The sequence below is a fragment of the Amblyomma americanum genome, chromosome 1, assembly GCF_052857255.1.
Source record: "Amblyomma americanum isolate KBUSLIRL-KWMA chromosome 1, ASM5285725v1, whole genome shotgun sequence".
Classification (NCBI taxonomy): Eukaryota; Metazoa; Arthropoda; class Arachnida; order Ixodida; family Ixodidae; genus Amblyomma; species Amblyomma americanum.
Window position 1 is genome coordinate 333,598,883 of NC_135497.1, and position 14,995 is coordinate 333,613,877.

A 14,995-nucleotide genomic window follows, 5' to 3' on the forward strand; every position below is an offset into this window, starting at 1 on the left:
TCTCCTTCTGACTGCGATAGGTAAAATCGTGCGTTGCACGCACAATTCCGCTTTGAGGTAGTAGACTGCTTGTGGCAAATGAAAGTATTTCAGCTTAGGGTTAGCATGTAGGGATATCACGAAAGCTTTACAGATGCACAGGTGATCAAAATTTGCCCAAAGAATTATTTGCCCAAAGTCCTTTGAATAGTTTTTTGTTTTGGAATGAAAGAACAGCTATACGTAGAAGCAAGTAGTGTAGCGCATGGTCCGTCTAGAAGTTTGCGGTGGTCAGAAAAGCGATGGCAATCGAAGCGGGTTTTTTTCTCTACAACAGCAGCAACAACAACAACAAAAATAACAAACAAATGAATGCTCTGAATGAAGAAAACTCATACATATACACGGATTAAAAATTTCTGGAAGTCAGGTTAACCTTTTTTTTTTTTACTCTAGCGGCTGCTGAAAGCCTAGCACATGGGAGGAGAAATGACACGTTTAACATGTCCGCGCCTTACACATGCCGGACTGCCCCTAATGCAAGGCGAATAAGAAAGGTTTTCATACGGCTTAAGACTGGCGACCACTGCGTAAACTGTGGATTGCAGAATCACTTGCTAGTTCAGGGTGAAGACATAGGACTCACTTCCAGATGAAATGAACAGTTGCAGTTGTTACGATTGTCTGTGAGTTGCGTTAACCAATGGGCCGTCCGCCTACGCTACGTAAACGTTTTCACGGTGGCCTCACGAACTTATTGAGGACAAATCGTGGGGCTTGTGTAGCTGATATTTATACAGCAAATTTTTTTTTCTACACTGCCAGAGGTTCTACCGTAGAAGGCGGCACCGATGTTTTTGCTAAGCAAGCTGCTGTCTTCAAATTTTGCAACAAAAGCAGCGTGGACAAGAGATAAACAAAGCTCAGTAGAAAATAACACCACAGCAGATGGCAGGGGAGGCAAAAAGACGAGACCAAAAAGAAATCAGTCGCTTGCTGATCACTCTCGCCCGGGTAAATGGTTAGAGCGTGTAACAGCCTTGAAGCATTTGAGTGCAAAAGATTGCTGCGCATCAAATGTGCAGCGAAAATGCGAGGCCACTCGACAAACGTGGATTTATATGAATATCATCTAATAACGTTCACGTTGTGTACCAAGAGGAGGAGCTCCTGTCAGAAGATCTAAAAATGTTCTTAACATTCAGGCCCATAATGTCCGTAATTTCCCTCTTCCAAGTTTCACGTGTTTTCGTTTAGAGGAAACACACGATGGAGCTGCAAGAAGGTTACGAATGCTCTCTTTCTTTTCATATTCAGCGGCAGCGGAGGAAGAATGAAAGAATGAAGTGAAAAAGTGAAACTTCTAAGTCAAAAGCTTCTAGTTTGAACGCTCGTTTCAATTCGCCTCACCGCAAGGTGGCCAATGACTGCGGGAAAAAAAAAACGAAGGTTGAATATCCTGCTTCTTGAGCGCTGATAGCGGCATGCAATTGGGTCCATTCGTGCCTTGCCGTGGGGTACGCTTCCGTGATCAGAGACCAAACAGACGCTTTCCACGCTTTGCCCAATTGCAATAAACAATAATCAAATGACCACATGTATTTTCCCGAAATGCTTTTGCGCTACTGCACACCGGTGAAGTATGGTCATTTTCAAGTTTCTAACTGCGTTGTGCTCGCTTTCAATTCTAGCATTATGCTTATTGTGGAGCAGAATCGACATATGAGCTATTTGGTATTGCATCTTGATCTGTTTTTTATTAGTTTGTTATTAGTTGTGCTGAATGTTTGCAACTAGTTGGCACTTATAGTACGCAAACACACACAAAAAAGGGTATTAGTTGAATGGGTTCTCTCAACGACGTGCAATGGCGTTTACAAGCGCACCCACCAGCGTGCGCACGTCGGCGCTGTGCTAATGTACTCCCCCCTCAGCATCTGACCGCTGCCGTTGTGCAGCCTGCTCGAGCCGAGAACGCAGATGCAGGGCTGCCGCCATTGCCCGGTCCGTTGCACTGTTCGTTAGCGCCTGTGCGAGTTCGGGGAAAACGTAAGGGGCCGCAAGGGGAGCCCCTTCCGGGGCATCCTGCCTGCGCATGCGCGAGTCATAAAGCCGCTCTTTCTGGCGCGTTGGTCGGCCAGCGAGTCAATAGCCCGGATATATGACCGGGCATAAAACGATATTTACCGCAGCTCGGCGCAGCGCCTTTCCCTCGCTGCCTCCTCCCGGTCCCCCGGCGACCACCCTGCTCGGCGCGGCGAGGAGGCTTCCCCCGACCCGAGCAGGGAACGTGCGCGGTCGTCCAGCGCGTCTCGCAGGAGCGGCCGCGACCGCTGAGGACACGTAAAAGAAGCTCTCTCGGCGCGCGGACGTGCGCAGACTGCGGCGACGTCGGCAGTCGCCCGCTTTTCCCCAGGCGTTGTCAGCCGCGCTGGGACTGTGCGAAGTTCTCTGGAAAGGCTTGCCATCACGTCAGCTGGCTGCTCGCAATGAAGCCGCGTTATGCTTGTGGGTCAGAGGTCACAAGCTCTGCTCTCAGCCCGCAGAGGCCGCGTTTAGATGCGCGGTGAGATGAAGAAGCGTTTTGTTGGGGGGATGCTCGGGTTAAATTTCTGATATCAAGAAGGTTGAAGTGATTTTGTGGACGAGCCAACCACTATGGCGTACATATGTTGTTGCTAATCGTAATACTAACTGAAGATGGACACTAAAAAGAGCCTATATGAAAAGCCGGTGATCCTAAATCACGGTTAATAATTCGAAGCCACATCGCAAGAGTAAATTATAAGCGTCAAAGATCGTAACCCTTGAGGCGCAGCGAGTCACTAATTCGACTAGTAGATGCGGCGGTGTTGCCAGAATAGAAGCGGTCGGACGGCTCTAACTGCAACTACGCTTGCACCATTGTTGGGCATAATGCAGTCTCGTGTACACCGAGACATCTCGAGTGGTATTACCATTAAAATTCAGAGTCATTTTCGCGATTTATTTCCCTCGGCGCCTCAGTCGATAGGTAAGTGTTCCTGAATTATGACGAAAAAAAAAGAGAAAAACTGCGCTCGCCACGAAAGCAGTACTCATGGCTTACAGAGCGCATCCGGTGGCCATGTTATTTCGCTGGCGTTCACCCTTTTTCATGTCCATAGCAGAAATCAAACTGTTCAAAAGTAAAGGCAAAAATTCACCTTCTGCAGGCTTGTCTTTTTCGGCTATTTTCTAACCACTGCAAGCAATGCTTGTGTGTTATTTTAAGGAAAAAATACCGCCGACGAACACTGCCCTGTCCCCTAAGTGTATCTCATTACTGCTGAGGTTTCCAACCTAAAATTATCCTAGCACTGCTGAAACGTGCCTATTGGTCCATGTAGCGTATGCTCAAGTGTGATGCCCGGAACCTTATTCTAACGCTCGTGTAACTCTATACCTCTTCAGCGCTGAAGGTTAAGCAATTCAATGTTCCTTTCAATGGGGAAAGAAAAGTGGAGCATTGGAGACAGCGGTAACCACCAAATTTCGGGGGCCAACTGTCAAGTGCTCATACCTAGTTGCACCGGGCTGAAACAATTATATTTTTCATTATTTTACCCGTCTCAACATAGCATTCGTCGAATTCGCTACTTTCCTTTAATTTTCTTTTGCAACAGTGAATTAATGAGGGCTAATGGTCTCGACATTGGCTCTTAGGTGCAACCGCTCTTACAAATTCAAGAAAAGCAAAACCGTTTCTGCCAGTGCCCGCTTTATCGCATGCGTCAGAAGCTTGGTCCCGCGACTGCTGTACTAGTGAGAACTAGAGCTTCCTTCAAGGATTCCGCGGTCCGATGCCTTCGAATGAAGCCTTTCACAGCTACAGGTTCCTTTCCCGTACGCATCCTGGCTATAACACGGGCACCCCGAGCGTCATTGAGACCCATGCACCCCCGCGGCCTCCTCACTCCGGGCCGATTTGTCAGGTCCCCACTGGGCTCGCTGCGGCTCGGAGGCGCTCGGGGATCAAGCTGAGCCCCGCTCCGGTCGGAGTCGGCAAGTCGTCGCCAAACTCCCGTCGCGGTGATTCATTGGAGCCGCGCCGTGAGGCCAATGTGCGGACCGCCGAGAGGAGGCACTCACGAGCCGGCTCAGCAGCCACCCCCCGCAGCGCCAGATGTCGACAACTCGGCCGCACTGGTTTCGCCCGGCTCCTGAATAAATTTCAATAAATGCTCGGTTTCCCTCTGTCCGCGCCATGACTCCGGCCAGATAGGGACTCGTCCCGTCCGCATACAGGGACTCGGCGTGCGGGGCGGGGATATCGAGTTCTCCGGCGATTAAGCACCCGCCGCAAGGACTCACCACAGTAATTGCCGCGCGACCTGGTGATGCGCACACTGCTCTCCGTTTCATCCGTCGAGCGGTCGTTACAAAGAATTCGTTGTCGAAAGACGAAAACCGAATCAGAAACGCTAAGGCGCCCGTGTGCTGTGCGATGTCAGCGCACGTTAAAAATCCCCAGGTGGTCTGAATTACTCTGAAGCCCTCCACTACCGCACCTCTTTCATCCGTTCCTCTCTTAGTGCCTCCTTTATCCCTTCCCTTACGGCGCGGTTCAGGTGTCCAACGATATATGAGACAGATACTGCGCCACTTCCTTTCCCCAAAAACCAATTTTCAACAAACAAGCGCTCAACCCATGCTATACAGCTCTGACTGGCGACACGGCTTGTCTAGTTCGCCGAGGAGGCTGCTTGATACAGAAATACCCAATAACACGCCTTCTTCTGACATGAACACACCAGATGACTCGTAGAGTTACGCGTGAGGACATGCACCTTTCTCGCGTGTTCTGGGTTCGCCTCAATCGCCAGGCACTCCACATACTGCAAGCTTTCTCGCTTTTCGTGTGAGTAGATACACGTCGAAAGACACGTGCGCCCGCCGTCTCACATCCGCCTCTAAATGTTCGCTAGTGTCCGGCAGGGGTAGAACTGAGCAGTATTGGTGGAGGCATCGAGGAAACGCGGCATATTCCCTCTAGGCGAGTGTGGTTGTGCGGCTGAAAAGGCGGCATGGGAACCCGGGCAGCGGCTTCTCGGCTGCCGGGCCGGGTGGTCGCGGCCCGCGAGGTGCTAAGCCGAACAAGCGAGGCGACTGCACGTCCCGCAGGACAGCGGCGGCGCTGATGGCGCGCCCCGACTCACTCGCCAGCCGCCGGGAAAACGACGGAGGTGGGAAGGGGAGGGGAATGCCATGAATAATTTATTGCCCTTTAAACAGTTGGCCCATGCGCTATTTGCAAAGTGCCCATAAGGTAATCGCGAAGCGTAACGCTTGCGCGAACAAAGTAAACGCCTAAAAGTGGCATGAGTGCGTTCATGCCGAAGCAGGAGCCAGAGGGGTGGCAGAAGAAGAAAAAACGTGAAAGGAAGGAAAATAAAAGGCACGGGAGGAACGTACTTTGCGCGTAGAACATTTTGCGCATTTTCTGCCTAACGCTGGTAATCTTTAACCTTCTTATCCGTCTTTCGTGCCGCTCATTTTCCCGCCTGTAGAGAAAGTGGCCAAACGACACCCTGTGTTCAGAGACAGTGGTCGGTGAACGTGCGTGTATACCATTGCATCTTTCGTTTCGTTGAGAAGGATAGAAGCCAGCGGCACTGAATGGGACAGGACAATCTGTTAGACGGAAGTGATGAAATCATTAAACATAAAAAATATCCACGGTGGTCACTGGAAGAGGAAAAAACACGGGACCAAGACCTTGTACATATAGGGTCCCTTACATGTCATCTACTATCCAGTAAAGTTATATTCTTCTTCTTGGGCGTCACTATAATACGTGACAACTAAAAACCGCTTCGCTAGCAAAATGGTGTTCTCGCTCTCTTCTTGGAAATGAGATTGTTATCTAGATTAGTCTGTACCGTGATGGGGTGTGTCGGCCGAGGAGCTGGTGCTGTCGAGAGCACAGCTATTTCACCATATACCAGCTGTGGAAGTCCGCGTCTGAATCTAGTTCATGTGGACATCTTTCGGCGCTTAGCAGGGAGAGTCTGTATAGGAAATACAAGGTGATTTTGCAACTACAAACCATTTCGCATTTTTTTATATATATACGAGATTTATTGCCTCAGGCCATCCATGGGCGAAGGCGTGATGAAGGATGCAGTAATGATTAAAGTAATAGAAAAAGGTTAGCTGATTTCTGTGCTGGCCTCATTTAATGGCGCCGCCGGGCTTTTTGCTGGAGAAGAATACTCTTCATCGCTTCCATTTCTTTCATGCAAGAACAGGAACTATTGTCTACGGCTTAAATACACACTCCTGCCCTACCCAAACCATTCATACGAATGAATGGGAACGGTCGCGCATCCATCCATGTTTGAGCACGAAATCGATGCCATACCGCGGTAGCGCCGCGAACTAGTCTAAGAAAAATCGGCGTGCGTGGGAACCACGCTGTTTCCACCGTTGTGTAAGCAGTTCTCCGGCATATTCAGACATCGTTATAAAACCTATGCTGCAAATATATCTCGAGACTGCTGTTACATAGAAGTTTCCACTATAACGAATAGAACAGCCACAAAATGTCGTTGCGTGAGTTTGCCGGTGCCAGCAATCAACAGTGAAAATAGCAATAGGAAGCTTCCGCAAAGTAGTGGAATGATTGCAGGACAATTACAGTGGAGTCGAATTCATTAGCGCTGAGCACATAAAATAGGATTTCCTGGGACTAGAATTGCCCTTGTAAATACGAAGCACTATTTGTTAAGAAACATTGCTGAGCGCACACTACTCACGGGCACATTTCAAGCGCGAATAGGTTTGTGCATGTCTGTGTCTGTAATGGCAGGCCTTACTACATCATGTATGTGTGGTGATCCAGTACCTCGTTATCCATGGAGATAGACGGGTGATATTACACAATTTTTTCACCCCGATTTCATCTCGTTCTGATTTTTAGGATTGGAAGCAGTTGAAAAATAAAACTGCATTATAGCGGTCTTGCATTCACTCTTTTTTCTTCGATTCGCTCTTTACCAACAAAATTCTTTGGAAATACGAAGTGCTTTGGCAAATCCAAAGCATCTCGTATAAGCCTCGTTTAATGGCAGCACCTGGTGCGGTTAATTGATCCGTGGAACATTGCCTAGAATTCGGCAATGTTCCACGTGACGTCTGACTGTGAACGTTAAAAAACTGCGCGTTGATATAATCTGTGACGTAAGCAAGATAGAGAATGACCGACCGCCTCCCACTGAAGAGCTAGCTATAGGCCGCAGCTGATGAGCGAAAAAAACCCACAAGGGAGCAGACTTAGCAGTTACAACTGAAACATCAGTAAGGGACAAATTTTTCCTGATTGTTTTGTGCGCAAGCAGCCTGAAAATCGCTGTCTTGCAGGAGTAGCCGGGTGCAGTAAGCAGTCATTGGGCGTTGGGCCACGGCGGGCGCGGACGACACCGACGACGACGCCGTGACTTTGCCGAGCGATGCCCATACCGATGCCGCTGTCAAAGGGAAGCTGAAACGGTTTTCAAATCGCATGAAACGCTGTGGTTGGGAAGAAAGGACCTTGAAAACCATGTGTGTAAATTTTTTCCCGATTCTATACGCAAACAGAGCTGCAATCGCTTCTTAAAAACCCTCCGCCGGCACGTCCTCATCGCTTCCGGAAGCGCCGGGTGGGGGGACGGCAGAGAGGGAGAACTGGCGGAAGTGACGCCTTTCACGGACAGTCGGCCGGCAGTCCGGCTGCGCTTGCTTCGCTGCGGCCCGCGCTTTACCGAACCACAGATCAACGTAATCTTCTGCCAGTGCAGAAGATTACGATTCTGAGGCAGATGAGATCGCCGTAGCTCTAGCGGCAGCCGAGGGTTATCGCACCAACAAATCTCTCACAATCATCACAGATTCCCAAGAAGCGTGCAGACGCTACATGGTAGGAAGAATCAACAAGAAAGCACTAAGGATTGTCTTGAAAACGCAGCGAACCAACGAAAAGATCCAACATAGGGTCTACTGGGTACCAGGACACGCCAGAGTCGAAGGCAATCTGAAGGCGGACAAGCTAGCTCGCGAGCTTACTATCCGAGCTGGTGCGTCAAACGCCTCGGACGGCGCGGAGATAACGGTAGAGCTCACGTACGCAGATATCCTCCACCACATCAAAGGCAGAAGACGCAAATATCCCCAGCCACATCCTCTGCTAACACAATATGAAGCGACATGTTGGAGAAGACTCCAACAGGAGCCTTCCACAACCTTCACATTCTACATAAGATGTATCCGGAGCAGTACGTATAGGGATACATGTCCGTGGTGCGGGGCAACCCCCACGCATACACAATGTAGCTTTCCGAGGTAACAAAGAGCCAAATGCGGAGCAGTGGGAGGACCGGCTAACCAGCAGCCAGCTCAAGGTCCAAAGTGACCTAGTGAGCCACGCATGCCGGATGGCCAGGGACAGTGGTGCCTTGGACTAGGGGCGCCAACCACGCTCAGCCTGGAAGACATCGGCAATCTTCGGGCAAGCAGCAAGACTCCTTATTAGAGCAATAAAGTTTATTCCCTAACTCACTCTACCAGTGCCGTTTACTTTATCTCGTTCGGGCGTTCCGTGTATTGCTTGAAGCCTGTATATAAACCACTTTTGGCAGGGTACTTCTTTCGAACAGCGCTCAGCACACAGCTTGGTAGAATCCGTCAGCTGTTCTCCCCCAGCTTCTTCCACGTTAACCAGAGAGACTGGCGGTACGCAGCATGCCGAAACTGCCTGCACAAAATATGTGCATTAATATTTCTCTTTTCGTTATATTACTCTCTTCCCTGTTTGTAAATTCTTTGCCTTTCCCAGCTGGTTTAAATCCATGCTGAGCTAACGCCACTTCCAGCACTGCCTTTGAGGCACACAGTCTTGAACTCTTTGGAGCTCGTTATGCACTGTGTGCCTTTTGGCTTTTTCCTGATTGCATTCACCTCATGGCAGCACAAGCAATTCTCCTAATTCTTCATCAGCGCGCAGCACATGCAGCCGCACCTAACTGAACAAAAAACCGATTATATAAGCCTAGCATACTTGACCAAAGCAAACATTTGCATTCATGAGCGCTTGGTCATGGCTGACGATCGTCAATGGCGCCCGAATTCATGCTAATTTGTCCTTGAGTCAGGACGGAAAAGTTGTCGAGCCGCGTTACGCATATATCTGCTGCAAGTAATTCTGCTGGTTATCTCGATGCGCAACAGCAGCAACTATATCTCGCAGCGCACTAGTTTTGATGAGCAGCACTGCGAGCTCCGAAACGCAGCTATAATTATTGTTGTTCAAAACCGTGTTCAGCATGCAAAAAAAAACAACGTACGGGGGTAAGTGCAGAAATTTCATGGTTGAACAGTAGCCCGAACATGCGACAGAAGGAAAGCCTCCACGGAAGCTTCCTCCCGGTCACCTCGTCTGTTCGCGCAGCGGTACAGCAGTGCACCTACTCCAACTCATCCAGTTTGGCATTCTTTTGTAGCTCTAAAAGGCCTTCGGGAGTATTTAGGCAAGTAACTATAAATAAATGAACAAACAAATGCTTTACCTCGCGCCACTCGTGTAAGCTTCCCGGTGATCTGAATTAGGTCATGTTTACAGGCGTTACAGAAGTTGGTGGCCAGGCTTTTATGCAGCAGCGGTATACAAAAACGTGTGGGCGCAATTTACTTTTTTTTATTCCCACTTTCACCGACACAAATGATATGCATGTGCATGCACCTACGCAAAACATACGTATCAGTCGAGGTTTGGTTTTCGTGTGACCCTGGTAGGACGTGAAAGGCCCATACTTGGTTAAAAAAAATTTCCGGCTTGCAGGCGCCGCCATGCGGTCGCTTCTCTATTACTTAGCTTCTTATCAAACGGTGGCACCAGTTTTCCCTTTAGTCTGTAGTTCTCAACGATTTAGGAATAGGTTTGCGCGCGCTCGTCCAGGTTTCGACAGTCCGGCGGTTCCACGGTTGCCCGGAAGCAGAGAATAAGGGAATGCGCCGACTACCCCGGAGTCGACGAAGATATTGATAGCAGAGAAAGCTGGGAAGCCCTGCTGCGCAGCGAAGAGCCCACTCGGCAGAAACAAAACAATCCGCCTGGCTGCTGATGCCACGAACCGATAAAATCTCTTTGTTAGCCTTTAGTCACGGAGGCTCCGCCCCCGCCCTCCAGGCCTGCGTGCCGGGGGTGTTAAGTAGTAAGGGGTCTCCATTTCCGGTGGAAATAAAAGCTGTCATCCATCCATCCATCCATCCAGTCGAATTTCTAACACGTGAAAATGTCGCGACTTGACTTTCGCTGCCGGCGCACAGCGCGGCGTCGTTGGTTCCGCCGTTTCTGAAGCTGCTGATGGCTCGAACTTATGTATGGCAAAAGTCCAAACTGTTCAACACTGCTTGAATTATCCATAATTTCCAAAACATAGTCCTTAAAAGCCAGTTGAAGCAACGCGCTACACAGCAACGCCATCGGTGCTGGCCGGAGTTCCCCGTGGATGACGTCAACACGGTCCCCGCCAATCGCTGGCAAGAGCGGCGTTCGCTCAGCGCCCTGAGGCGATGGGGCGTGTTTTCTTCTAAAAAAAAAAAACATTTTGCGCTTATTTCCGCACATTTTGAATGAGATATTCTTTTTCAGCGGATTAAAGCTATCAAATGACGTAGAGTACTCATTTTTTTTTCGAAAAGTGCTTCAGCCTCCCTTTAAAACAGAGCCATTCTCAACGGCGTATAATAACCGCGGTTCCCGAAATGTAATTAAGCGATCCTCCTCCCCTAAGTTGCCAAAGTAGAAGCAGTGCAGCGTTTCTTGAGAGACCGGGAATGCACATCAGGCTGCTTAAGCAATGCGAGCCGGCCGGCAAAGAGCTAATGGTTTATTTTACACAGGTGAACACATAGAAATTGTAGTAAACGGCACTTCTAATGAAATAAGCCCCCAATAATCGGCCTCAAATGCTGCTGAAACTTTAGGTTGTTTTGTTAGAACGTCGCGACATATAGCAGCAACTTCTAATGCCGCGATTTACGGAGTGTTCGATATTTAGATGCATGCATGTGTATTTTTTTCCAGCCCCGACAGAGAGCGTGCGAAAGGCCGCGCAAGAAAGCGTCGCGAGGCGCTCATAATGGCGCGGGAGTGGTAGTGGTGGTGGTCGTCGTTCGATCGCCGAAGAAGGTGCAGCGCCAGTCGATGACCATGTGCGAGTTTTTGCCGCAGTCAAAGGTGCGCTGGAAAGCGCGCAGGTGTCTGAGCGGCCCGTCACACGAGTGCTGGCCGGCCGGCTCCCCGCACTGCAGGTAGCACCAGAAGAAGAAGAACAGCTGGTCAGCATGCATGCGAGCCTGGCCGGCGAGGTAGTCATTCTCGTCGGTGCTGGCGACGCTGTACGCCTCCCAAAGGGCGCCCACTGAGGCCAGTCTGTAGAGGATCTGCCACTCGACATCAGAGATACTCTGCCAGCTGTCGTGCGTCTTGCGGAAGAAGCATGTGACCTCGTCCAAAATGCCGTCCGAGGCGCTTTCGTTCCACGAGCTCTTGTTTGTGAAGAGCAGTTCAGCCATGGCTGAGGCCACCTCGGAACCTAGGGCGCCGTACCGGATGCTCAGCGGTGCCCCCAGATCGTACACGGGGAAGGCGAACGCGTACGGCATGATTGAGAAGTCGTTGTTGGGATAGTGCTGTTGGCGCGTGAGCACGGGGGTCTTGCGGTTGGTGCGCTTGTCTATGACGACTTCCAGAGGCCACGGGCTCACGTCTGTGGGCAGCACCACGGAGAATCCTTTGTTGACCGCCTCCCAAGTCTTCGCCAGCAGCGGCGACATGTCTGTGTAGGAGCTGAAGACGCGTGTGAGGTAGACGTTGCTCGAGCGATCCACGAACTCAAACACGGCCCCTGTGCCGTTGTCGTAGGCCGGCAGCTGCACTTCCTCAGGGAACACGGTGCCTGGGCGCGTGAGCATCTCGCTGAAGGCAGCGTACACGTGGCCCACCATGGTTGCCACGTCGGTTCGCACGCCGGCCGACACGACGCCGTTCACGTACTCGGCGTTGAAGGCGAAGCCCATCGTCCTCTGGACCATGGCGAAGCACAGGCGCCTGTGCATAGTCTCGGTCGCGTCGCGCGTCCCGTAGTAGAACTCGGTCATCAGATCGCTGTCCGTGTAGATGGAGAAGAGCTGCGCCACCACCCAGCCCATGTAGAGCATGAAATTAGACTCGCCGTAGACGCGTGGCAGGTCCAGAAAGGCGCGCACGAAGGAGGCCTGTCTGATGGTGACCGTCACTGACGAGCTTGGAAGAAGGCCCATCCGGTTCTTCAACGCGTCGTACCAGAAGAGTGCGCTCCTCTCGAGGTGTGGTGTGAGCTCCCACAAATTGTCCGTGGTCAGCACCTCCTCGTCTTCGTCTCTGGCCGGGACGTGGCGAAGAAGACTGATCGTTTGGTTTTCTATAGAGGACATTTGGGCGTAAGTAACGGCGGTTGATTCGTCGCTGACATGGTCGTTGTACAAGATCTCGAAGAGCCTGTTGTGCTTGGAGTTGTACAGGGCTGTTTCCCAAATTTCCAGCACTTTAGTGAACTGTCCCGTGGGACTGAGAACGTAGTTCCCGCCACGTTCCACGAAAATGCCCACGAGGAAGAGCAACGACCAGTCTTTACACAGGTAGAGAAAAGGAGACGCCACGTTTCCTGTCGGCGGTTGCTGTGGCCATCGAAGCTCCGCGTTGAACAAAATGGCCTTGAGCTCCCCCACCTGCATTATTGCGACAAGGCTTTTATAAAGAACAAGGAATAATGTTGTCTTTCAATCACGGAAAAAAAGTGCACATTTTTTTCCCCGTTAATCCGGGGAACAAGCGACGCCAATAGCTGCACTGCACCCTCCAAGAAAGCGTGCACTAGCAGACGTGCATGGGCCACGTGACCATGGATTGCTAGCATATAGTTGTGAAGAATACTGTTTGAACAACGTTACTAGTGCCGGTTCGCGGCAGGCGGATCCGATGTGGGGGGGGGGGGGGGGGGGGGATCTCGTGATGTTTGGTATATTATGCAATTGAAAAGTTAACGAAATCGCTCGGTCAACGAAGGTTGCTTCCAGCATTGTTTCTCGGGAATGTTTCTTCAAGAAGATTGATGTGTGAAGATGCACAGTTTACAGTTCAAGAATGGTAGTTGCACTTTGATCAAACTTATGTGGAAGGCCTTATATGTAGTTTCTCATCATTTCACAAAGGCAGACTTCTGCCCACAGAACACTTGTTATGAACACGCGAGGCCGCCCAAAAGTGCTGCCTGTTGCCTATAATAAACGTCTCGCAGCTCCTTCGCGCGACTATACCATGCCTTACAAGATTAATAACTTCGCCTAAGTATATGTGCTCCTGCAGAAATGACATGCAGCAAATATAGCGTATCATAAGGTGAAATAAATACCTGTAGACGATGAGAATTACTAGTGCTCACAAAGTAGTGTGTAAATAAGGTAGAATTTGGATGAGGCGCGACACATAAGTTTTTTTGCACTGTCGAACTGCACACACACAGCAGCTTGGTCTCTGAGTGTGCGAACACGTCACACACCATGGTATTATCTTTCACGTCCTAACTTGGAGGCGCCCTCCACGGAAGCTCAGCGGCTGAGGCGTTCTGCTGTTGAGCAAGATATTGGAGGCTGTGTAACCGGTTGACAGGGGCTGAGCGCGGTGAAGGATGGGAAAATGCTCGTGCGCAAATTTTCGATACCCGGTATGCCCTGCATTAGCCACGAGTCTTTCACTAGAAATCCTATCGCAGCCCTGAACTATTGGCGGGGCGCATGGCCTTTCTGACAACGCGACGCTTGTAAAGCGCTTCCGGCTCACCTCTTTCTGTTGCTTGTGCAAGACGTTGATGCAGCTCATGTAGGCCTTGGCGGCGCGCTGGCTCGGGTTCTGGAACTGTGACGGCGCCTGGGTCCGTAACGCTAACTCGGTCACGGTCCGCCGGAACTTCACCAGCAAAGTGTCGAGTACACTGTCGAAGCGCCTCTCGGTCCAACCTCCACACACGTACTCGTAGAAGCTGTAGCACGGATCCGCGTGAACGTGGCGGCTGAAATCCATGGCATCCGAGTACATAGTGCAGGCCTCTGCGCCCGGAGATTGAGAGCCCGCCAGAATAGGCCGCTAATTTGATTGATTACTGGTTGTACCAGCAAATCTGCTTTAAAAACAGTAAAAAAATAAAAGACATTTGAACCGGATATGTGAAGGGAAACCCAGAGTAACCTAAGGTTTCACTAAAACCAGACAACGTAGAGTGCGAGGATGACTTGCCTTCTGAGGGCTCAACGTTGATTACTCTTCTGCAATGATAAAAAAAGTCGCGAAACGGTTGAGCTTTTTCAGAGGTATCGCTAATAAATAAGCATTGGGGAGCCTCATAATGAAGTATATTTCTCATTTTTTAGAAACATATGAGGATCCTTCGATAAGTGTCGAGCTGTGTCCATAATGCGAAAGGGGCTAGCACACACACATATAAATAAAATTATAGCGTCGCGAGGTTCACGTTCAGAGGGATTGCTTTCCCCGCTACAGAAGCTGCCACGTGTGCACTGCTAATAGCATCAGCAGTACTGACAAGTTGCCAGGCTTTTTTTAGCACCAGTTCCTAAAAAAAGCAATAAAAAGCTTCTCATGTTCGACACAATGCCGGCAGAAAGACACGGATAAATGAAGACGACACCGTCCATGTCCGAATTCATCTGTCGTTTTGAACCGTCCGTGCCTTCCTGCGTGGCTTATGTCGATCATGGCTAACCAACTAGCCCAGAGACATGCCTTACTAAAATAAGTCGCCCTACAAAAGTCCAATGGCACCGCACATATCCTGATGACGCGTAAGCGTTATATGCTGCAGCCGCACGATCGTGTAAAACCTTTAACCACACCAAGAACTTACTGCGGGAGTCGTGAACGGGTTGGGCGCCCTGCGGGCCTGTCGCGTCAGGGTCACCT

At 50.3% G+C, this 14,995-nt stretch overlaps 2 protein-coding genes across 2 annotated transcripts in view; one reads left to right on the forward strand and one right to left on the reverse strand.

The window, feature by feature from the left end:
- The window catches only part of Lim3 (Lim3 homeobox protein), a 144,132-nt gene that overhangs the window by 47,581 nt on the left and 81,556 nt on the right, over positions 1–14,995 (forward strand). The gene's annotated exons all lie outside the window — the stretch shown is intronic.
- LOC144099399 (uncharacterized) lies at positions 10,965–14,162 on the reverse strand. Its single transcript, XM_077632664.1, has 2 exons — positions 13,859–14,162; positions 10,965–12,747 (listed from the first exon to the last, which is right to left on the reverse strand). The coding sequence occupies exons 1-2, from the start codon at positions 14,111–14,113 to the stop codon at positions 11,113–11,115; spliced, it is 1,890 nt and encodes a 629-aa protein (XP_077488790.1). The 5' UTR covers positions 14,114–14,162; the 3' UTR covers positions 10,965–11,112.

Bases quoted from the DNA above. Each gene is read 5' to 3' on its own strand.
- LOC144099399 (XM_077632664.1), bottom strand. From the start codon at position 14,113: ATGTACTCGGATGCCATGGATTTCAGCCGCCACGTTCACGCGGATCCG. The intron at 12,748-13,858 runs GTGAGCCGGAAG...GCAATAATGCAG, and splicing joins TGCACAAGCAACAGAAAGAG to GTGGGGGAGCTCAAGGCCAT.